The sequence below is a fragment of the Myotis yumanensis genome, unplaced genomic scaffold (assembly GCF_028538775.1).
Source record: "Myotis yumanensis isolate MYYU_CA2020_CCGP unplaced genomic scaffold, mMyoYum1.0.hap1 SCAF_1, whole genome shotgun sequence".
NCBI classification, from domain to species: Eukaryota; Metazoa; Chordata; class Mammalia; order Chiroptera; family Vespertilionidae; genus Myotis; species Myotis yumanensis.
In genome coordinates, this window is record NW_027223752.1 from 4,615,188 (window position 1) to 4,640,095 (window position 24,908).

Below are 24,908 nucleotides of genomic sequence, written 5' to 3' on the forward strand. Positions count from 1 at the left end.
GACACCTCTGCACCCCACTCCGCACGACCACTTTCCACAGGGATGAGGCCGAGTCTGACTGCACAGCAGGAGGAAGCCGCTGGGTAACGCGTTGCAACCCCAAGGCACCCACCCACGTGGCCACGTCCTGCACCCCGCGCTCGACCCGTGGGCGCCTCGCTCCCCTCCAAGCGCCCCCACCGGCGCCGCGACCTCAGGCGCCGAGAATCGCGGGACCTCACAATGCGCCGGAAGCGGCCCCTCGCGGTCCCGGGATCTCTCCGAACCCTTCCTCGCGCCGTCCGGGCCCCGTCGCCCGCGTCGGTCACGGGAGCATCCCCTCTGGACTGACCTCCCGCTCCCTCAGACGAACCGCACTCCTCGCGGAGGCGGGTGGGAATATGCTAATTGCGGCGGAAATTGCCCGGCCCTCCGCCGCCTCACGAACTACCTTTCCCGTGAGACTTCACGGCGCCGGGTGGCCTCTGCGCAGGCGCGCGCCCGGCGTGCGTGGCGGCGTCAGCGGTTCTAGAACGTTGCTGTGGTAGCGCTCGGGCGCCATGTTAGGACGAGGGGGAAGGAGGAGAAGCGCTTAAAGCGGCGGGAGCGGGTGCGGGAGTGGGGTTGGACCCTGGGCTGCGGCAGGCCCCCCCCTCCCTCCCGCCTCAGTGGATCATGCCCAGGGCGGCAGCGGCGGCGGTTGCGGGGGGGAAGTGACTGGGCGGTGCCGGCGCAGGAGACGATGCCGTTGTAAGTCATTTGTGTTCTGTTTCCTTTCGCATGCTGGCGGGGCCTTGGGGGCGTCGGGGCCGGAGGGGAGGGTGGCGCGCGGGCCCGGCTCTCGCCCCGCGGGGGGAGGTCGGCGGGACTGGGGTGCTTCCTGTTTCCTCACCCGCCCGCTGCCGCACTTCCCCTGGTGCTCGGGCCCCACTTCCCCCACCCCTTCCTGGCCTCGGTCGCCGGCGGGCCGGGGCCTTCCCCTTCCGGGAGAGCCGGGAACCCAGCCCCGCTACTCCCGCTTCCCCGCCGCGGCCCCGGGACCCAAACACAACCCGAGCGGGGTCCGGCGGGGAAGGGGGGCCCTGCTCGCCGCGGGTCTGCGCGCGCCTCCCGGAGCATTTTGCTGCTCCCACTCCCGGCCTCCCTCCGCGCGTCCCGGATGCCCAAGCCGGGCTCCAGCATGAACCCCCTTCCACGTCGGAGGCTGCTGGAGCGCTGGTTCAAAGCCCGGCTTGGAGCGTGGAGCCCCGCGGTTCGACCCCCTCCTCCCCCGCCTTTCCGCCGCCCGGAGCCGGGCGCCAGCCGGGGTGCCCTCCGACACGCGCCAGCTTCCGCGTCGCTCGCTCGCCCCGGTTTGTTTTGATGGGATTTGCACGCGAATTGCAACACGCGTCCTCCTCCCGCCACCTCTTCCCGATACTTTGTGTTTTTCGGATTGTAGACCGACAGCCGTCCCCTTGGTGCCTTGGAATCTGACTAGGCCTGCATTTCACACTTTTAGAAAGTTTCCCCTTTCTCACTGAAAGGAGATGTCATTTTAGAGATCGTCGTTGGGATAGAAAGGTTACATCAGCTTGTTTTCTGCGTTTATACAGCCGCGTTGAGGCCTAAATAGTGAGACTGCATTTCAGAGTGGAGTGCCCCTGTCAGACGGGGGAGGGAGGGAGGTGGTTTCTTTGTAGCTCCAAAACGAAGTATGTCCTTGACACTCTAATTTTTACTTCAATGCAAAGTAATGGTTTCTAGACACCTATGGTAGCACATCAGGTTTTTGTTTTTTAAGTAAAGACAGTTTCTTTTTTGCACCTATCGATGATAGTTTTACAGTTTCACTTAGGGTGGGGCAAAAGTAGGTTTAGGGTTGTATGAGAAACAGTTTATTTTTGTATTATTATTTATTAACTATTGTGTTCCATACAAACAACTGCGAATCTGCTGTCCCCTCACCCTGTATGTGTGTGCGTGTCTCTTACAGGTGAGGCTCTAACTTTGACACAGGCTTTAAAGACATCTGCTTTTTACACAATCGTTTCAAAAGGAATTCCATACTCCTTTTTTTTCACACACTCTTGTCATTTTGTCAAGAGGCTTAGCAACATATTTCTGTAATGAGAATATCTGTTAGTTTAATTAAATATACAGACCTAAGATCTTAGAATCTGCAGGATTCCTAATTGATTCATCCTTTCATAGAACGGTGAAAAGAGGCACCAGGAGAACCCTGTCTGAGCAAGATTTTTGTGGCCTTTTTCCGTTCAGCAGCAATTACAATAAACCTAAATGTTTGCAGTGATGCCATGTGACTTCTTTGTGTTAGCTCACATTTTGTTGCTGCTTTTGAAAAGGGACTTCTGTTTCTGGTAATCTTGTCTGTATTTAAAAATGGATCAGTGATAGGAAATGTATGCACTAAAAGACTTTAATGAGGAAATAGCTCAAGTAATTGTCTTTCTAGAAAGTGAAAGTCCATTTATACCTACGTTTCCCAAACTTCCTTTGAGGAGGGATGTGTACATTTCCTTTGAAAACCTAGGTGCTTCAAATTCTTAAACAGTAGTTCAAATGTATAAGATGGAAGACAGAGTCAAGACAGCAAATTTATACCGGGTTATTGTCTTTCCAGTGTGCTTCTTGAAATGTCAACAATATGGCAAATTTTTCATTAGCTAGCCATCTCATTTTTAACCCGAAGTGTACAAAAAAAAAGACCAAGTCTGCCTAGTTAGATAGACCCTTTCCCTCATTAATTTGCTTTGTTTTTCATGTTCTGTTGTCAGCTGTCTTTAATTTTTGTTCCTTTGAAGTTTTGAATTGTGATTTCTAGGGTATATTAGGTTTGACTTTCACTTTAATTTTGGGTATGCCTGTCCTGTTAAATTTGTCAGACTGGACCAAATCAAAATAAATTATTAAAGTTTAGGTCATTATACAACATTGTGAACAAGCCCATATTTTATCTAAAAACCATACATAATTGCATATATAATTTTTTAAAAATATTTTTATTGATTTTTTTTTTACAGAGAAGAAGGGTTGAGGGATAGAGAGTTAGAAACATCGATGAGAGATCGATTAGCTGCTTCCTGCACGCCCCCCACTGGGGATGCGCCTGCAACCAAGGTACATGCCCTTGACCGGAATCGAACCTGGGACCCTTCAGTCCGCAGGCCGATGCTCTATCCACTGAGCCAAACCGGTTTGGCTGCATATATAATTTTGAAAGGTTCATATGATTTAAGAGCCATGGTGATGGAAGCTTCCAACAGTTTTGATGGTAATGAGGTTCATTAATGGAGTTTCTCACATTTTGGGCTGCATAATCTCTCATGGGGCTGTCCTGTGTACTGTAGAGTGTATGACAGCATTCCTGCCCCTCTACCTGCTAGGCTTCAGCAGCCCCACCTTCCCATCTTCCTAGTAGTGATAACTAAAAAAACACTAGATGTTGCCATATGTACTCTGGGGCAAAATCTTTTTGTTGAGAACCACTGCATTAATACAGAGTATAATGCCCTGATGGAAACTATATTCCGATTGCTGATATTTAGAAGAGACTTGGGGAATATAATAACTTTCCTCACAAATATTTGTGGGGTTGTCACCAAAAGGGATTGGAGTAGTTTGATGTGGTCATCAGTTGAACTGGAACATGTTGGTGGATACTAATATTGTTTGTAGCAGTGGTTCACGGAGTGACCCGAAGAAGCCTTGGGGTGTGGGAGTTCCTGAGATCCTTTCAAGGAGTACATAAAATCCAAACTATTTCATAACAGTACTGAGATATGTTTTTATATTCTACTGACACTTGCACCAATGGTGCAAAAGAAATGATGGCTAATACTATTCAGGGCTTAGGACGAATCAAGGCAGAGTTAGCATTGTGCTAGTAGTAGTCGTATTTCTTCACTGTATACAAGTTTATTAAAAGTCCTTGATGAATCAGTAATGTTAGTTTTATTAAATGTTGATCTTTGAGTTTGTCTTTTAAACATTCTGTGATAAAATGGGAATTACACATAAAGCTGTATCTAAAAAGTAGAATGGCGCCCTAACTGGTTTGGCTCAGTGGATAGAGCGTCGGCCTGCGGACTGAAGGGTCCCAGGTTCGATTCCGGTCAAGGGCATGTACCTTGGTTGCGGGCATATCCCCAGTGGGGAGTGTGCAGGAGGCAGCTGAATCGATGTTTCTCTCTCATCGATGTTTCTGACTCTCTCTCTCTCTCCCTTCCTCTCTCTAAAAAATTAATAAAATATATATTTAAAAAGTAGAATGGCTGTTTTGAGAAGGACACATGTATGATTGTTTGATTTGTGAAGCACTAAACTAGTGCTTTTCTTATGAAGCTCTATTTTTACCTAAAAAAAAAAAAACAAGTGATGTACTGTGGGTAGTCATACTTGACTATTCAGCATTTACTTGAAAATGAAGTGAGCCTGCCTCTTTAAGGAATATAACATAGTATTTGTGGTCAATGATAAAATTTGAGCTTTCAAGCCAAAATTAGAATTTTGGAAAGCATGGTTTTGCCATTGTAATGCTTGATAGCCTCTCAACAATTAAACATGTCTCTAATTTGATTAGTGGTGATATTAATTTGTATAGTTTTTTGGATAGTGTGTAATAATGTGTCAGCATCTGGAAAATATGTATAATTCAGTGAGCCCACATATTTCAAATCACCAATCATCCTATATAATAAAAGCATAATATGCAAATCGACTGAATGGCAGAACGACCAGTCGTTATAACTCTCACTGACCACCAGGGGCAGATGCTCAACGCAGGAGCTGCCCCCTCGTGGTCAGTGTGCTCCCACAGGGGGAGCGCTGCTCAGCCAGAAGTCGGGTTCATGGCTGGCAAGCACAGCAGCAGTGGTGGGAGCCTCTCTCGCCTCCATTGCAGGTGGGCGGTAAGGAGCGAGTGGTCCCGGACTGCGAGAGGTCACAGGCCAGGCTGAGGGACCCTCTACCCCAATGAACAGTTCTCGTGCACTGGCCTCTAGTGATAGAATAAAATCACTTGTGGGTAAAAGGTACATTCAAAGTGCAAGGTAGACCAATGGATTTTAATGCAACAAAGTACAAAGGGTTTATTGATCTGGTTTCAGCTTTCATACTATAATATGAATGAAATAATCACTTGTGGAGTTTTGGTGTAGTATCTAAGAAGAATATCCACAATTATTTGAAAGGTTACTAAAATACTCTTCTCCAGTTATAATGGTATGATGACAGGTTTTCTTATGTGTCTACAAAAACAGCTTATTGAAAGAGATTGAATGCAGAAACAAATAAGGGAATCCAGCTGTCTCTGATTAAGCCAGAATTAAAGAGATTTGCAAAATGTAAAACAGTGTCATGCTTCTAACAATTTTTGTTTTGGGAAGCAGTTATTTTTTTTTTAAGTTATTTATGTTAACACTAGAGGCCCAGTGCATGAAAATTCATGCACTGGAAGGGGGCGGGCCCTCAGCGTAGCCTGCCCCCTCTCACAGTCCAGGAGCCCTAAGGGGTAGGAGGTGACCTGGTGGTCAGGGGAAGGTGCTACCCCATCACACCTCTGCTGCTGCCACTGCTGGCAGTGCAAGACTCAGCCGGCCCTGGTTACCTGCACCTCGGGCCGGCCCTGGGTGGCTGGGCAACCGACAGCCAAGGCTTGCCTGCACCACGGGCCGGCCCTGGGCGGCTGTGGGGCTGAGGGTACTGGGGGACTCCGGAGGCAGGCGCCCCTGGTGGGGCTGAGGGCTGAGCATCGCCACCTTGAAGGCATGACAGTCAATTAGCATATTCCCTCCTTATTGGCTGTGGGTGCCGCCATCTTTGCAACAGCGTGAGGGTCAATTAGCATATTCCCTCTTTATTAGATAGGATGTGATGGATTTCTTGTTACTTAAATGAGTAAACATTAAAGAAATTTCCCGGTTTATCATTTCCAATGCAGTAAATACGGGGAGACAAAATCCATATAAACAAAAGCTCTTTGGGGTCCTCAGTAAATTTTAAAAGTTATAAAATCATCCTAAGACCAGAAAGTTTGAGATTTATTGTTGTATAGTAACAGCTAACAACTGCCTCAAGCTGCTATTTTTAATGGTGGTGTCAGTGCAGCAGCTCTGGTGGGTTTTGTTTTTTAAAAAAATATATTTTATTGATTTTTCACAGAGAGGAAGGGAGAGCGATAGAGAGTTAGAAACATCGATGAGAGAGAAACATCAATCAACTGCCTCTTGCTGGGGATGTACCCGCAACCCAGGTACATGCCCTTGACTGGAATCGAACCTGGGACCCTTCAGTCTGCAGGCAGATGCTCTGTCCACTGAGCCAAATTGGTTAGGACTCTGGTGGTTTTTTAACATAGTGTGGAGGAAAGGACACATGATTTAAAGACATTTTTTCTTTATTTAAGAAAATAAATATAAATCTGTCTTTCAAATTTATATTACCTCTTAGTTCCTAGGTCGATGCTCAACCACTGAGCCACTCTGGCTGGGCTAAGTGAGAAATTTTGATTCACAGGTTTTAGGATTTGGAGATTGTGTAATGAATTGTTTGCTGAATATTAGTCATGGTTTTAAACTGTGGTATTTTACTTTAAGCATGTTTTCAGTTTATGCTTTTTCATGGAGAAGTTGGGAGCGAAGGTATTTGAGTTGAGTACATTTATGAACCTACTGGAGGCCCGGTGCACGAATTGGTGCATGGGTGGGGTCTGGCCGGCCCGCCCCGATGGGGGCTAATTGTGCCGGGCCAGTTGGGGGGACGGGGGGCATGCGGGAGGTTGGCTGGGGGGAGGGGCCGCAGGCAGTTGGCCAGCTGGCCCCACTCCCGATCATGGTGTGGGGGCCAGTCGGGGCCCCGATCGGGCCAGTTGGCTGCTGCAGTACGCATTCATAGCGACTGGTTGTTCCGGTCATTCTGTTGTTTCGGTCATTTGGCTTATATGTATATATACATTCAGTTCTAGTCCCCATAACTCCCACCGTTGCTTAGGCAAAAGCTTCTTGACTTGATTATATATAATCTTTAAAATGTTTGATTCATTAGAACATTATATTCTTTGGTAGCTAAGCCATCTTTAACATTACAATTAAATTTCACCTTCACTTGCATGTAGGCAAGTTTATAAAGACGACTCGCAGGCAAAATGAGGCCATTTGGATTATTAGCTATTTCTCTCTCTCTCTGGTGGGAGGGACGCATGTCTGTTATTCTATCTGTTTATTGTTTTGAATATTCACCACCTTTTAAGTAATTGCACAGTCTCAGTTTACAGTTAGCAAAATAACAGCATTGGAGGAGACATTAGTTTTCCTTAAAGTTGGTTAAATTGAGGCTCAAAGTAGTTCTTGTCCAAAGAACTAAGGGTGCTGAGTTGTAGATTGGGCCTTAATTCAACACTGGGTGCCATGTTCCATTCTCATTCTAGTACTGTACCACATTGCCTGTGAACCTTGTTGGGAACTGTTTGATCAGCTCAGGTGGAGTCTGTTTACATGTCTTAATAGAACTAAATTTCAATATCAAGTTGTTTTTAGAACATTTGAATATTAAAATTTTTTATGGTAACATTTGTTATATACTTATGGTATACGTGAAAGTATAACATAGAATTTAAGATATTAGTATGTATTTTTCGTGACTTTTATTTAAAGCTATGTGTAGATTTACCAGTTACAAAGTCCATTTTGTGACCACTGCCTTCGGTGGAAAGGTGTTTGTCACTTTTTAATCTTTGGATTGCAGCTCTCCAGAATTGTATAGCATTTTTATTTGTGGAAATTTAAGTCTGGGAAAAGAAAATATAGTTGTTGTTATTTTTAAACATATCTTTACTTTCTTCCTCTTCTGTCACAAAATTGTCTTTCAAATTCATATTTCCTCTATATTTTGCCCACAAACCAGCTTCTTGCAGTTTATAGTGGTTTTTATAGTTTGGGGTTATGAATAATATTCCTGACATCTTGGTCATCAGTGACCTCTAAATTACATTTCCTGGAGTTATTGTGAATAATACTATGCATTACTATAGTTTTGACTATTTCTTTGCAATACATTTTTATACTTTTTCAGAGTCTCTTTATGTTTCATTCAAAATGTTCTTGGCAGATTGATTCAGGAGTGCTGTGGTTTGTCTGGTTTTGTACTTCTAATAATCATGTCAGTATTAAATATTGGTCAGTGATAGGAAATGTGTGTCTTAGAAGTCTTTAATGGGGAATAACTCAATAATAATTTGTCTTTCTAAAAATTAAAAGTCCTTTTATACCTACGTTTTCCAAACATTCTTTGAAGAGAGAGGTATGCATTTCTTTTGAAGACCCTTTTGGAGAGAGAACAAAGGGGCAGTTGGAAGAAAGGAAAAATAATCTGGCCATTGTTATAATTGAAGTACAAGTACCTTTCTCTGCAAAATTAATATTAAATTTACAAAGTTTGGCCTTGGGATTCATCATAATTTATTCTCCTTCAGCATAAACTTAGTTCATCTGTGGCTGAACTTCTCCTGCTTTCTAAATATTAGCTGAATGATCCACGTGGAATACAAATTTTAAGAAGATACAATTAGGTTCTAAATGTATTTATTTTAGTACCACTTACACAGAACACATGGCAGGCAAATTAGCCATCCTTAGAATAATTTCATAGTGTGTGAATGCATTGTCTTGGCTATATGCTAACTCTAAGCTGTTAGTAAAATTAAAATATGTTAACCTATGTAATATTTCTGCTAAAAAATTAATATTTAATGCACATTCACATAGATTAGAGAGATCCCTATTTCTTTTCTGTCCAGTATCCTATTTTTCCTGCTTAATCTGAATGGGCACATTATGTTTAAGGCCTTTAAACAACAGATTATACTGTGATGTATTGATACATTAAATAAATTATTGTGATTTGTCTGATTGCTTCCAAAGAAGAATATCAGGCTTTCAGTTTTAACTTGACTGACTAAAAACTACAAAGAAATGATAAAGTGTTTTCTGTTGGCTGGTAGCTGCTTACTCTGAGGCAGTTGAGCCTGTTAATACCATGGGCCACAGCATATACCAGTGATGGCGAACCTTTTGAGCTCGGCGTGTCAGCATTTTGAAAAACCCTAACTTAACTCTGGTGCCGTGTCATATATAGAAATTTTTTGATATTTGCAACCATAGTAAAACAAAGACTTATATTTTTGATATTTATTTTATATATTTAAATGCCATTTAACAAAGAAAAATCAACCGAAAAAATGAGTTCGCATGTCACCTCTGCCACGTGTGTCATAGGTTCACCATCACTGGCATATACCAAATGCCTAAAATGAGGAGGCAGGAAGGAATTCATCAGTAGTATGAGCTTTGTTTAGATTGGGATGCAAAGGTACTAAACATTTACTATTTGGAAAGCATCATTGTTGATGTGTTGTGCTTTTCTTTCTTTTTTTAAAAAAATATATTCCATTGATTTTTTTACAGTGGGGAAAGGGAGAGGATAGAGAGTCAGAAACATCGATGAGAGAGAAACATCAATCAGCTGCCTCCTGTACACCCCCCACTGGGGATGTGCCCGCAACCAAGGTACATGCCCTTGACCAGAATCAAACCTGGGACCCTTCAGTCCGCAGGCCAATGCTCTATCCACTGAACCAAACCAGTTAGGGCATGTTGTGCTTTTCTTTCATATTAGTCATCTACCTAGACCTCACTTTCCTCCCTCCTTTCCTGTCATTTAGAGCAGTGGTCGCCAACTGGTGGTCTGTGAGGTCTGAAAGGTTGGCGACCACTGATTTAGAGGGCACACCTCTCATTTTTTCCTTGTGTTGATTTTTTTGTTTCTGTAATATTTATTTTAAGCTTTTACTTTGCATGTGTGTGTGTTTTAATATTTATTGTTGAAAGTCTTACATTTGTACTCTTTTTTTCACCCATTGACCCCTCATAGCCAGCTCCCGCCCCAAGCTATCTGTTAAGGGTCTGAATCTCAGACCAAATTTGAGATGTCACTGAGAACAGACTTTGTCTTTGTATTACTGATTTTAAAGTTGTCTTTCACATGTATTTAGGAGTTCAGTAAATTTCAGCTTAAGTATTTATTATACTACTAGAGGCCAAGTGCATGAAAATTTGTGCACTCAGGGGTCCCTCAGCCCGGCCTGCACCCTCTTGCAGTCCAGGACCCCTCGAGGATGTCCACCTGCCGGCTTAGGCCCACTCCTCCAGGGGATCGGGCCTAAGCTGGCAGTCAGACATCCCTCTGGCAGCCCAGGAGCCCTTGGGGGATTTCCAACTAATGGCTTAGTGCTGCCACAGAGGAGAGGCTTCCGCCACTGCCACTGTGCTGGCCAGCCATGAGCCGGCTTCTGGCTGAGCGGTGCTCCCCCTGTGGAAATGCACTGACCACCAGGGGGCAGCTCCTATGTTGAGCGTTTGCCCCTGGTGGTCACTGTGCGTCATCATAGTGACTGGTCATTCCGCCGTTAGGGTCAATTTGCATATTACCTTTTTATTATATAGGATACTTTTTGGCAAAAATGAGTTAAATGAGAAAAAGGTGATTTTAGGAAAATTGGATTGATGAAGTTGGATCACTTTGGATGCCTTAGCAGTTTTCTGGAGTGGTTAATAAAGCATGATGTTGCTTATATTTGCTATTTCTTTTTAAGTATATTTTTATTATTTCAGAGAGAAAGGCAGAGGGAGAGAGAGATAGAAACATCAATAGGAGAGAATCATTGATTGGATGCCTCCTCCATGCCCCCACCAGGGATGGAGCCTACAGCACAGGGATGTACCCTGACCGGTAATCAAACCCTGACCTCCTGTTCATAGGTCAATGCTCAAACACTGAGGCACACCTGCCGGGCTTCTTTCTTTCATTCTTTTTCCCCCCAAAATATGTTTTTATTGATTTTAGAGAGAGAGGAAGGGAGAAGGATAGAGAGATAGAAACATTTATGAGAGGGAACCATCGATTGGTTGCCTTCTGCATGCCCCCTGCTAGGGATTGAGCCTGAAACCTGGGCATGTGCCTTGATCAGAATTAAACTGGTGACCTCTTCTTCTTTGTGGTTCGATGCTCAATCACTGAACCACACCAGCCAGGCCTGTATTTGTTTTGTACACTAATAAAACAGAAAGATCCAAATTAACCATCACTCCGTCACGCTACCACTCTGCTACACCCACAAGCCACACCCACCAGCCAATCAGGAGCGAGTATGCAAATTAACCCAACTAAGATGGCGGTGGCCACAGAGCTGGAGCGAGCAGGAGGCTTGGGTTGCCTCCAGCGATGGAGGAAGCCAAGCTTTCCACCTGCCCTGGCTGGCCCTGGGCTCAGCTCAAGGCTACAAAGTTTCAATGATAGAAGATAAATAAATCCCAGATACCTGCTTCCAGCCGGGCTGTGGCTTCTGCTCAATTATAGAATATAAATAAATTCCAGAAAAAAAGAAAAAGAAAAAAAGGAGATGCTGGGAGCTTGGGTCACTGGGGGGCGTGGCCAGCCTGAAAACGGCCCTCAGCCTCTCACCCAGGCTGGCCACACCCCCATGGGATGAGGGTCCCCCCTGAAGGGGGTGTGGCCAGCCTGCAAAAAGCCATCAGCCCCTCACCCAGGCTGGCCAAGCACCCCAGCAGGACCCCCACCCTGATCCAGGGTACCCTTCAGGAAAAACCAGCTGGCCCCCACCATGCACAAGGCCTCTTTCCTATATAATAAAAGGGTAATATTCAAATTGACCCTAACAGTAGAATCACTGGGAATGACTGGTCAGTATGACACACACTGACCACCAGGGGGCAGATGCTCAATGCAGGAGCTGCCCCCTGGTGGTCAGTGAGCTCCCACAGGGGGAGCTCTGCTCAGCAACAAGCCAGGCTGACGGCTGCCAGTACAGCGGTGGTGGCGGGAACCTCTCCTGCCTCCTCAGCAGCGCTAAGGATGTCCGACTGCAGTTTAGGCCTGCTCCCTGCTGGCAAGTGGACATCCCCCGAGGGCTCCCGGACTGCCAGAGGGATGTCTGACTCCCAGCTTAGGCCCGATCCCCTGGGGAGTGGGCCTAAGCCAGCAGGTGGACATCCCGCAAAGGGTCCCAGACTGCAAGAGGGCACAGGCCGGGCTGAGGGAATTCCCCCCCCCCCCCCCCCCAGTGCACAAATTTTTGTGCACCGGGCCTCTAGTTTCTAATAAGTACTGCACCGAAAAACTTATTTTTAAAATCTTACTTCTTTAAAATAATGCATTTGATTAGCATAAACTTGGTTTTTAGCTACTTAATTGTTTTAAATTGAGCATTTGGTCTACCTTTTTGCCAAGTGATGATTTTAGTCTCTTACTGTCACTAGCTTAATTTAATGGTGGTTAGTAGAATTAGAAGGAAAAAAAGACCGTACCCTTTTATGTAATGATGTTTACTTTGAATTTATATTAGTTCACACAAACACTCCATCCATGCTTTTGTTTCGGCCCTCCGGTCCAGTTTAAGAACCCATTGTGGCTCTCAAGTCAAAACGTTTGCCCACCCCTGCTCTAGCCTCTATACATAGAGGTTATAATTATAATCAGATGCGTGGTACCATAGTTCAGTGAATTTAGGTAATTCTTTTCTTTTTCTCTAATTTTCTTCACCTGTTAAGTGGAGAGAGTTAATAGAATTGTTAGGAACAGTTGGGAATAATATAAAGTGCTTCATACATAATCTGTAATATGTTTCAATAAATAGTAGCTTTTATCATAATTATATTCAACAGCCTTTTACCTGACATTGTGGGCATGTATCTGTGCAACTTACACATAATAACTACCTTATTCTTTAAAAAAAACAAAATACAAAAACTTTTTTGTGGAATTTATTGGGGTAACATTGGTTAATAAAATTATCTGCGTTTCAGGTGTACAATTTATAATACATCATCTGTACACTTGTTGTGTGTTCACCACCTCAAGTCAATTCTCCAACCATCACCATTTAGTTCCCCTACATAATAAGTTTTTAATTTTTATCAGCTATCCATCAACTTTGTTTTTCTCCAGTCCGGCAGAAAATGGTTGTCTTGATTTGTTTTCCTGATATGCAAGGAAACTGTGTGCGCACGTATTTATAACATTACTATTTTGGCAGAGGTTGCATGTATTTTCCTCACTTATTTGCTTTATCTTTGTTTTTTTTTGTTGTTTTTTTTTTTTTTTTTGGGGAAAAGTATTTTATTTTATTTAACTTTATCTTTACTGTTGTTTTTTTTTAATTAAATCTTTATTGTTCTGATTACATTTGTTCCTCTTTTTTTCCCATAACTCCCCTTCTCCCAGTTCCCGCCCCACCCTCCGCCATCACTCCCCACCCACTGTCCTCATCCATAGGTGCACGATTTTTGTCCATTCTCTTCCCGCATCTCCCATTCCCCTTTCCCCCCACCCCCAAGAATAGTCAGTCCATTCCCCTTCTATGTCCCTGATTCATTGTAATCACCAGTTCATTCTGTACATCAGATTATTTATTCACTTGATTCTTAGATTCACTTGTTGATAGATGCATGTTTGTTGTTCACAATTTGTATCTTTACCTTTTTCTTCTTCCTCTTAAAGGAAACCTTTCAGCATTTCGTATAGTACTGGTTTAGTGGTGATGAAGTCCTTTAGCTTTTCCTTATCTGTGAAGCTCTTTATCTGACCTTCAATTCTGAATGATAGCTTTGCTGGATAAAGTAATCTTGGTTGTAGGTTCTTGGTATTCAGTGCTTTGAATATTTCTTGCCATTCCCTTCTGGCCTACAAAGTTTCTGTTGAGAAATCAGCTGACAGTCGTATGGGTATTCCCTTGTAGGTAATTGAGTCTCTTTCTCTTGCTGCTTTTAAGATTCTCTCTTTGTCTTTTGCTCTTGGCATTTTAATGATGATGTGTCTTGGTGTGGTCCTCTTTGGATTCCTTTTGTTTGGGGTTCTCTTCGCTTCTTGGACCTGTAAGTCCATTTCTTTCACCAGGTGGGGGAAGTTTTCTGCCATTATTTCTTCAAATAGGTTTTCAATATCTTGCTGTCTCTCATCTTCTGGCACCCCTATTATTCTGATATTAGTGCGCTTGAAGCTGTCCCAGAGGCTCCTTACACTATCTTCACACTTTCGGATTCTTTTTTCATTTTGCTTTTCCAGTTGGGTGTTTTTTGTCAAATCTTTGGTTTGATTCTTGTGCTCCCTGGTCTGCTATTTGGTATAATATTCTTTATTTCAGTCCGTGTATGCTTACTTTCTAATTTCTTTATCGTAGCATCGAGGGTCTCATTAGTTTTCGTGAGGCTCTGCACAAGTTTATAGCAAGCCCTCAAAATTGCGATTCTTAGCTCCATATCCTCCATTTCTGTCACATGTTTTTTTGTCTCCGCATCTTTTATGCTTTCTTGGTGCACCCCCTTGTGGTCTTTGTGCGCAGTCTTGTTCTAGCCAAGCCTTAATTGTTGTAGTTAACACTAGAGGGATTTGACCACCAGGCCGACTGGCTGTAGGAATCAGCTGTGTAGAAAACGTCTGCCTTCTGGGGAGGTGCTAATCCAGCCTTTGCCTGAGGCGATCGGCAAATGGCTGTGCGCAGGCTTTGGGCGGGGCGGGATCAACAGGGCGGGCGGAGGGAGCAGTTATGGCCGCTCTCAGTCCCGTTCCCAGAGGCTCTGCTTCTCAGAACCCCGGCAGCCGCTGCAAACCTCGGAGAGAAAGCTGCCCTCAGGTTCCAACTGATGCTGGATCCCGCTTCTCCCGTTTGAGTCTGGGTCCCTAGAGACTCGCCCGGATCTGGAGCCCAGAGTCTGAGACTCACTCCTGACCGAAAACGACAACCGCGCCCTCAGCCACCAGCCCGCTTTCGCGCGCACCTCGGTACCTTTGTATTTTCCACACTGCGCCTCTTCTGAGCCTCGGTTTGCTGTTCTCTTTCCTTCTAGTTGTAGAGTCTCTCTTCAGCCAGCCTTCCTGTGGTTCTGGGTGATGTCCGTTCCGTCTTTTAGTTGTATCTTTGAAATGGTTGTTTGCGGCAGCAGTCTCCGGTGTTTACCTACGCCGCCATCTTGGTCTGCTTTATCTTTGTTTATGATGTATTGTTGCTATATAAAAGTTGAGAATAGCCGAAACCGGTTTGGCTCAGTGGATAGAGCGTCGGCCTGCGGACTGAAAGGTCCCGGGTTCGATTCCGGTCAAGGGCATGTACCTGGGTTGCGGGCACATCCCCAGTAGGAGATGTGCAAGAGGCGGCTGATCGATGTTTCTCTCTCATCGATGTTTCTAACTCTCTATCTCTCACCCTTTCTCTCTGTAAAAAATCAATAAAATATATATATTTAAAAAAAAAAAAAGTTGAGAATATTTTCATTTAGGCAAATCTGTTTTGTGTATGGCTTTTGGGATTTGTGTCTTGCTTAAATGTGGTTCTGAAAATTGTGTTTATCTTCTTTAACATTTTGCAATAGCTATAATTTCTTAAATGTTTTGAAATATATTTTGGCGTCTGGAATTTAAATTTTACTATATATACCAAAACCATTTGAGTATTTTTTTTATTTTTTAAAATATATTTTCTTGATTTTTTTATTGCGAGGAAGGGAGAGGGATAGAGAGTTAGAAACATCGATGAGAGAGGAACATCAATCAGCTCCCTCCAGCACACCCCCCACTGGAGATATGCCCGCAACCAAGGTACATGCCCTTGAATGGAATCGAACCTGAGACCCCTTGGTCCGCAGGCCGATGCTCTATCCACTGAGCCAAACCGGTCAGAGCCCATTTGAGTATTTTAAACATTCTTCACTGACTTGTAATAGGAATAATTATCAGTAATAATATATCCAAAGATTGATCATACTTTGTTTGAATGTCTGGCTACCAAACTGCAGTTCACAAGTCATGGGAACTTGCACTCTTTGAGTTAGCTTTGTAATTAGTGTACTTGATATTTCAGAGTGTATGTATTGGTAAATTGGATGCCTAAACCTTTTTTGTTTTTGTTAATCCTCACCCGAGGAGATTTTTCCTATTAATTTATTTTTATTTTTTTAGAGATAGTGGGAAGGAGGGAGGGAGAGAGAGAGAGAGCACGCAGGAGAGAGAAAAATCGATTTTGGAGACACATTGATTGGTTGCCTCTGGCACGTGCTCTAACTAGGGCTCGGGATTGAACCTGCAATCCAGGTGTGTGTCCTTGACCAAGAATCAAACCCACCAACCCCTGGTGCACAGGCTGAAGGTCTAACCACTGAGCACACTGACCAGGACTTGATGCCTAAACTTTTCTCTTTTTTTGGTAGTTGAAAGCTATGTTCATTAAATGATTAATGCAATTGCCAAAGCCACTATGTGTAGCTAAGAAAGGTGACACTTTATTTCTTGTTCTCTTCCTCCTTGGGCAGAGTCTTGATGACTTCTTCTTTCTTGGCCTACAGCCACTCTTCGCAGTGCTTGCTGCTTCCTTGGTCTTAGACCTGCAGGCCTTGGCCTGGTCAGCCAGAAGCTTCTCGTGAGCCTTGTCTGCCTTCAGCTTGTGGATGTGTCCCCTGAGAATCTGCTTGTTTTTGAACACATTACCCTTCACTTTCAGGTACAGGCAGTGGTACATGTGGCTGTCAATCTTCTTAGATTCACGGTGTCTTCTAAGTAGCTGCAAAGAATTCTCATCCTCCTCATCCAGGTTACTTTGTCAGACATTTGAGCATCGGCAGTACCCTTACACTTACCTGTGCCCGCATGCCTGCCCTTCCTGTGGGCCAAGATGTTTTTCTGGCATTGAGCCTGGGAATGGACAGTCACAAGCTTTTGGATGATTAGCCCATCTTTGATCAGCTTCCAAATCTGCTGACTTGAGTTGGCATTGGCAATTTCATTGGTCTCATTGGAGTCCAGTCTTCTTTTTGCCACAGCAGAGGACACTGGAGACAAACCCTTTTGAAGCCTCAGCATACTCATGGCTGCTACTGTAGTGGTGAAAGGAAAGCTGGATGTCTAAACTTTTGAAACAAATGTCTAGCTGTAATAAGGAGTCTACTGTGCTAATTGTACAAAAACGTTGCTATTCTAAATACCTAAATATCCTAATTAGAGTCAGGTCTTGGACAGCCTAGTATGGGGAAAGGATGGAGCTTTCTTTCTTACTTTTTAAAAAAAAATTCTTTATTATTCAAAGTATTACATATGTCTCCTTTCCCCCCCATTAATCTCTCCCTGCCCTCTCCCGACCCCCAGCACAAACCCTCACTCCCCCTACTGTGTTCATTGGTTATGCTTGTATGCAGATGGAACTTTCTTTGAGTATTGTGTTAAAAAAATGTTCTATGTTTGGATAACGCCTTAATGTCACATGTGTCATAGTTTCAATATTCCTAGCTTGCCATCTAAAGAGATACAATAAATTCTATTATAAATCCATAGAGATAAAACTTACCAAGAATAGTATAACTAGTGGCAGAAATGAAACCAGAGAAAAATAGGCCTGTTTTTTCTCTTTTATCAGATTGCAGCAGAGTTGAGAGTAGACTTGTAGACAGTTTTGAATGCCATTACCAGAAGTCATGGAGGTTGATGAAAATATGTAATATTAATCAAGACATTTTGAATGCGCTTAAACTTAAGTTAATTTGTATATTTTAATCATAGGCGATAACTACATAAATTTGAAAAGTAGAACTTTAAGATATTTAGTCTTCAGTAGTGCTTGGTGCTCATGTCAATCCCCAGCTCTGAATTAGCATCACAGCCTTGTAAAAAATATGCAATTTAGATTAAAGGAGTAGGAGGAAGTGATCAGACAGGAATTAACTGCTGCAAGAGATAATAAATCTGATATTTACTTAGTAAATGTTACTGTAAAACCTGTTAAAATTGAGACAATTTCTGACTTGATCTCGATACATTGTTTAGATGATACAGCCCACTGCCTAATTATTAACAAGCAGTATGGGCTTCCTGGCATTCTTAGGTCTATGTTGATTTTCAGAAGACAAAATACAAAACAGTGTAGTCACAGTATAAACCAGGACCCAGTGGATAGGCAGTAAATGTATTATGGAACTTACCTACCTAGGGCAGTGGTCGGCAAACTGTGGCTCGTGAGCCACATGCGGCTCTTTGGCCCCTTGAGTGTGGCCATGAAGTTTCAATCGCACTGTACATGCGCACCCATATGTGGTATTTTGTGGAAGAGCCACACTCAAGGGGCCGCAGTTTGCCGACCACTGACCTAGGGTTCTTGGATTTGGCCTGTTACTGCTTAAGTAGATTATTGCACTTTAAAAATGAAGTGTGTATTTAGAACTTAAAATAGAAATGTGTGTGTATGTGTGTGTAAAACAAATACTTTATTTGTTAAAGAATAGAATTTGGAAGAAATAAATGATCCAGATGTTTGGTTCTTCCCTTAGTCCCCAACTGATTTTGTATGTTTTAAAGCATGCTATATCAAAACCCTATTAGTTGTAAAAATCTTTATTTCTTTTAAAATGCAAAAAACTTTTAGACTAGCATCGTTGTTGAGGTGTATATCTCTTACTAAAAATCTGTAACAAGCTTAGTGTGAATATAGTCCCCCCCCTCCCAAGTTATGTTTATGTTATATGCCCTGTTCATTTAAGAGTTTTATTCATTGTGAGTCAGATGTTAAGCTGCATTTGGGGAATCTCCTGTATTGTTAAATAGTGTTTTTGTAGTATGTTTGGCATTGCTTCAGAAATAACAGATTTTGGCTCTTTTTAAAAAACCTTCACCCGAGGACATGCTGGGGGGGTGAGGAGGGGGATGGAGAGAGAGAGAGAGAGAGAGAGAGAGAGAGAGAGACAGACAGACAGACAGACAGACACGGAGACATCAATCTGTTGCCTTCTGCACACATTTCCCTGGGAATCATATCTGAAACCCAGGCATGTGCCCTGATCAGGAATCTAACCTTCAACTTTTGGCGCACAGGATAATGCTCAACTGTGTCACTCTGGCTGGGCGAGGCTTCTTTTTAAGGAGTAAAATTTCTCTGTTTTCTGTTATTCCAGATTGCACTTTTTTTAACAGTATATTTGATCTGGATTCTTACCTATAATTTTAGATATTTAGGTAGTAACAAAGTGAAACTCCTTGGAGTGGGAGGAGAAATAATGTTTTCATTTGCTCACTTACTTTTGTTGTAAGGCAAGTAAAAGGTCTTTTAGAAATAAAAGTGTCTTGGGTTTTAGGGTATTGCAGGGTACCAGCTATGTTTAGAAATGTGTCTTACTGACATTTTTTTCTAGTCATGACAATTTGGGTTAAATTGTAGAAATTAAAAAAAATTTTTTTTATTGATTTCAGAGAGGAAGGGAGAGAGAGAAACATCAGTGATGAGAGAGAATCATTGATTGGCTGCCTCCTGCATGCCCCCTACTGGGGGTTGAGCCTGCAACCCGGGCATGTGCCCTTGACTGGAATCGAACTCGGGACCCTTCAGTCCACAGCCTGACGCTCTATCCACTGAGCCAAACCAGCTAGGGCTCATTGTAGAAATTTTTTGACAGTAATTTTATCCCATTTCATTTGTAGTCCAGTTACAACGCAGGGATCACAGCAAACACAGCCGCCACAGAAGCACTATGGCATTACCTCTCCTATCAGCTTAGCAGCCCCCAAGGAGACCGACTGCCTGCTTACACAGAAACTAATTGAGACTCTGAAACCCTATGGGGTTTTTGAAGAAGAAGAGGAACTGCAGCGCAGGTAAATATATATAAAAATTTATAATTTCTTATTAACATAGCAGACTAATTTTGAGGCATTCTTGACTCAGAAAGTCTGAATTATTCTTCTGTCTATCTCTGTTTCAGACAAGGGTGATATTTAGGAAAAAACTTTTACATAGAGCTGCATTCCCTATATTTACATAGAGCTGCATTCCCTATATTTTGATTTTTTTTTTTAGGCTATTGATTATTTTAGTACAGAATTGTCAAGAGAAAGAGGAATGCCTACTTATTGTTAACTACTATACACTTACTTTCTGATAACTTATAAACTTTTAAATTTAGGAAGCCACCTTTTGAAAACTGTTGCAGTTTAATAAGTAACTAGAGGCCCGATTCATGAAATTTGTGCACGGGTAGGGTTGGTAGGCCTGGCCAGAGATCAGGGCTGAGGCCTTCCTGCCAGCTGCTGCCAGGGCCTGCCTTCATTCCATGCCACCCCCTGGTGGTCATTGCATGTCATAGTGAGCGAGCGATCAAACTCCTGGTCAAACTCTTGAGCGGACACTTTGCATATTAGCCTTTTATATAGAGAGATGATTTAGAATAACAAATGATTTGCTGATTGATATTTGCTCTATCAACAGGATTTTAATTTTGGGAAAATTAAATAACCTGGTAAAAGAGTGGATACGAGAAATCAGTGAAAGCAAGGTAAGTTGACTTACTTGCATATGAAGTAATTTGCCAAAGAACATAGTGGTTCTTGTTTAAGTAGATTTAGTCTTGATAACATCTACACTAATAAAGAGAAACATGCAAATTGGTGTCACTGCTATGTCCACTAGCCAATCAGAGCAACAATGCAAATTAACCCAACAAAGGTGGTGGTTAATTTGCATACACAGGTGCGGAGCAAAGACTGAAGACTGAAGAGGCTTGGCATCTCCGCTGCGGCTGCAGTGGAGAAGCCAAACCTCACTGCGGCCGGAGGGGTGAAGCCAAGCCTTGCTGCGGCCGGAGGGGAAATGCCTAGCCTCGAGGCTTGGCTTTTCTGCTGCGGCCGGACCAAAGGCCTGCTGGAGGAAAACTGGTGCCAGCAGCCAGGGTAAGGAAGGCCTATTGCGCGAATCTTTATGCAACAGGCTTCTAGTAATTTTATATTTTGTTCCTAATTATTTTGAAAGCAGGTAAAAGAAGTGAATTCAGTAATTTCTAAACATGTTTTATTTTTTATAAGCACTTTTTGGTTGCAACATTTCAAAGCTGAAAATGACTAATTACTTACATGCTTTACTGAAATAGTAGATATATCCCTGGAAAAGTGCTTTAAAAATGTATATTAAATATTTGAGTCTTGTTACCTTCTAAGGAATCCTACAACAATGAGCATTTTTTAGGTTTTCAGGTGTTAGACTCTCAAAGTAAATATTTTTTTTAAAATAATATTCCCTGAGTTCCTAATCCTTAATTATGAAAAATCATACACACACTGAGGAACCCATGACTGGGCTTCTGATAAAGGAAATGTATTCTTAGAATGGTGTGTGGAATTCATTTGACCCATTTAAGAAAATATTCTTTTTTTTTTTTTTTTTAAAGCAAAGATGACTTGTAATGCTTTCCTTTCTCCTGTTTCTGGTGTTTCTATTCAAAGAAACCATCAGTAAGTTTAGTTCTGCTCAGAATTATCCACCAAAGTCTAGGACCAGTGGTCGGCAAACTGTGGCTCACGAGCCACATGCGGCTCTTTGGCCCCTTGAGTGTGGCTCTTCCACAAAATACCGACTTCTGCGCATGGGCCACGAAGTTTTGGTCACACTGTACGTGCACGCCCGCACGTGGTATTTTGTGGAAGAGTCAAACTGAATGGGCCAAAGAGCTGCATGTGGTTCGCGAGCCGCAGTTTGCTGACCACTGGTCTAGAAAATCAAAACAACTAAGTCATTATGGAGCAGTATAGGCCTCAAAGTCAGTCACTTTGATCTGATAAATTATATTTTAATGTACTATGGAATATTTGGTATAATCATTGAATATAAGCAATGATTTATGCAGCATCTTTGTCATGAATAAAAGCTGATTCATTGCTCCTGCGTAATCACATGATCTCCTTTACCATAGTCTTTAAAGCAGTTTCCAGAAATGTGGCAAGATTCTAAAATAATAAGGATCTTCACAGAAGAACACTCATGAAAAGTTGAATGTTGCTTGAATTTCAGATTAGGTTGATCTATGAAGGCCTGGTATTTTGTAGAGCTTATAAGCTTGTTTACCCTCTATATAACTTTGCACTGAAATCTTACTTTTTAATATACAGTCTTATTTGAAACTAGTGGCCTGGTGCACGAAATTCATGCACGGAGTGGGGGGGAGGGGGTTCCCTCAGCCCAGCCTGCACCCTCTCCAATTGGGGACCCCTTGGGGGATGTCTGACTGCTAGTCGGACATATCCATCTCGCAATCTGGGACCACTGGCTCCTAACTGCTTGCCTGCCTGCCTGATCACCTCTAACTACCTCTGCCTGCCTGCCTGATTGCCCCTAACCCAGGGGTGGGCAAACTTTTTGACTCGAGGGCCACAATGGGTTCTTAAACTGGACTGGAGGGCCGGAACAAAATCATGGATGGAGTGTTTGTGTGAACTAATATAAATTCAAAGTAAACATCATTACATAAAAGGGTACGGTCTTTTTTTTTTTTTTTAGTTTTATTCATTTCAAAGGGGCTGGATCCGGCCCGCGGGCCGTAGTTTGCCCACAGCTGCCCTAACCCCTCTGCCTTCCTGATCGCCCCTAACTGCCCTCCCCTGCTGGACTGGTTGCCCCCAACTGCCCTCCCCTGCCAGCCTGATCTCACCCCCAACTTCCCTCCCCTGCTGGCCTGATCTTGCCCCCAACTGATCAGAAAGGCTGATCAGCTCCGGTGGAGGCCTGGAGAGAAATGGAGGTGTGGCTGCTGGCCAGACTGGGAGAGAAAGAGAGAGGCAAGTGATGATCAAAAGCTGCCACAGAGGCAACGGATCAGTCCCTGCTTCTCTCTTCAGGCCTCTCTCTGGTCCTGATTCGCAGCCCCCTTAGGGGCACCGCACTGATTTCCGGTTAGTTGAACCTTGGTCGTGACTGGTTGTTACAACCCAGAGTTTTTATATATTAGGATAGTTTTCTCTGTGTTCCACTGGGAAAATGACCATTTTTTGTTTGTTTCAACAGAATCTTCCACAATCTGTAATTGAAAATGTTGGAGGAAAAATTTTTACATTTGGATCTTACAGATTAGGAGTACACACAAAAGGTAAAGATTGTTTTAATTATTTTGAGAAGGAATAACTTTTTTAGTTCTTAAAAAATTATAATGAGATATCCATCTTCGTTGTTTGTGTTGTATCAAACAGCTTACATTTGCATTAAAGAGAACACTTCAAGGAGCCTAAATTTGGTATGGAGAAAGAAATAAAATATGCATTCTACACCTGCACTGTCCAATACTGTATTACCGTAAATTTTAAATTAGGTTCCTCAGTGGAAGTAGCCACATTTTAAGTGTCGAATATCCACGTATGGCTAGTGGCTATCATATTGGAAAGTGCAGACACAGAACAGTTTCCTCGTTGGAGGGTTCTTTTGAATAGTGCTGCTCTCTATGTCATTTCTTCTGCCTGAAGAATATCAGGCTGAAAATCAGAACAAATATGAACCAGTGTTTTAAAAATACTATGGGTTTTCTTTTCCTCATGCTTTTATTATAGTTGTAAAATACAGGTAAGAAAAATAAATAAAAATGTTTATCTGTAGCCATTGACAATCATTGTCAATATTTCTTATTGACACTTTTTTCCTCTGTGCATATAAATATACAATAAAAATGTTGTCATGGTAGAGAACATATGTTGAACCTTTTCTTTTTATTGAGCATGTCACAAATACGTTTTTGGTCTTCATTATCTTATTTATTTCTCAGTACTCTTTTTCTTTAAAGCTGCGTAAAGACAAACACATTTTTTGTTTGTTTATATATTTTTACTAGAGGCCCGATGCACAAAAATTTGTGCAAGAGTAGGCTTTCCATCCCCCAGCTGCCAGCACTGGCTTCCCTCTGGCACCCGGGACCCAGTATTCCCTCCTCTGGCCACCAGCAGGCACCTAGGACACGGGCTGGCTTCCCTCAGACCACCCACAGGCACCTGGGACCTGGGCTGACTTGCCTCTGGCCCCGGCTTCATCAGGAAAGACATCTGGAAGATGTCTGGTCTAATTAGCACATTACCCTTTTATTATAGACTAGAGGCCCGGTGCACAAAAATTTGTGCACTGGGGGTGGGGGGAGGGTCCCCCGTCCCAGCCTGTGCCCTCTTGCAGTCTGGGACCCCTCGGGAGATAATGACCTGCTCCCGGGTGCCAGAGGGCAGGCCCAATCCCTAGGTGCAGCCCCTGGTCAGGCTCAGAGCAGGGCCTATTGGGGAGTTGGGGCGCTGCCCCGTCATGCACAGAGCAGGGCGGATCAGGAGGTTGCGATGCCACCCTCAGTCACGCTCAGGGTAGGGCCAATTGGGGGGTTGGAGCACCGCCCCCTGTCACACTCAAGGCAGGGTCGATGGGGAGGTTGCGGCACCACCCCCTGTCACTCACAGAGCAGGGCCTATCAGGGGGGTTGGGGCTCTGTACCCTGTCACACACAGAGCAAGGCCCGTCAGGGGGTTGGGGAGCTCCCCCCTGTCACACACAGAGTAGGGCCGATAGGGAAGCTGGGGCACCGCCCCCTGTCACACACAGAGCAGGGCGGATCAGGGGGTTGGGGCGCTGCACCCTGTCACACTCAGGGCAGGGCCAATGGGGAGGTTATGGCTCTACCCTGTCACACACACAGCAAGGCCCGTGGAGGGGGGTTGGGGCGCCACCCTCTATCACCCACAGAGCAGGGCTGATCAGGGGGTTGGGGCACCGCCACTGTCACACTCAGGGCAGGGCCGATGGAGAGGTTATGGCTCTACCCTGTCACACACAGAGCAGGGCCGATCAGGGGGTTGGTGCGCCACACCCTGTCAAACACAGAGCTGCAGGGCAATCAGGATTGGGGAGCTCCCCCCTATCAGGCACAGAGCAGGGCTGATCAGGGGGTTTGGGCGCTGCCCCCTGTCACGCTGATCCCGGTGCCGGGAGCCTCGCTGCTCCGCTGATCCCGGTGCCGGGAGGCATATTACCCTTTTACTATATAGGATAGAGGCCTGGTGCACGGGTAGGGGCCGGCTGGTTTGCCCTGAAGGGTGTC

The 24,908-nt window shown here is 43.8% G+C and overlaps 1 protein-coding gene and 1 pseudogene across 7 annotated transcripts in view; one reads left to right on the top strand and one right to left on the bottom strand.

Moving 5' to 3' along the window:
• The first annotated feature begins 516 nt into the window (after positions 1-516).
• The window catches only part of PAPOLA (poly(A) polymerase alpha), a 61,762-nt gene continuing 37,370 nt past the window's right edge, over positions 517-24,908 (top strand). For all 7 annotated transcript variants that reach the window (XM_070412716.1, XM_070412744.1, XM_070412735.1 and 4 more), the window contains exons 1-4: positions 517-729; positions 19,504-19,677; positions 20,288-20,354; positions 22,853-22,934. In XM_070412716.1, the coding sequence (XP_070268817.1) occupies positions 722-729; positions 19,504-19,677; positions 20,288-20,354; positions 22,853-22,934 (331 nt within the window). In that variant the 5' untranslated portion in view covers positions 517-721. The remainder of the gene's footprint in view (positions 730-19,503; positions 19,678-20,287; positions 20,355-22,852; positions 22,935-24,908) is intronic.
• LOC139008959 (large ribosomal subunit protein eL19-like) lies at positions 16,326-16,908 on the bottom strand (annotated as a pseudogene).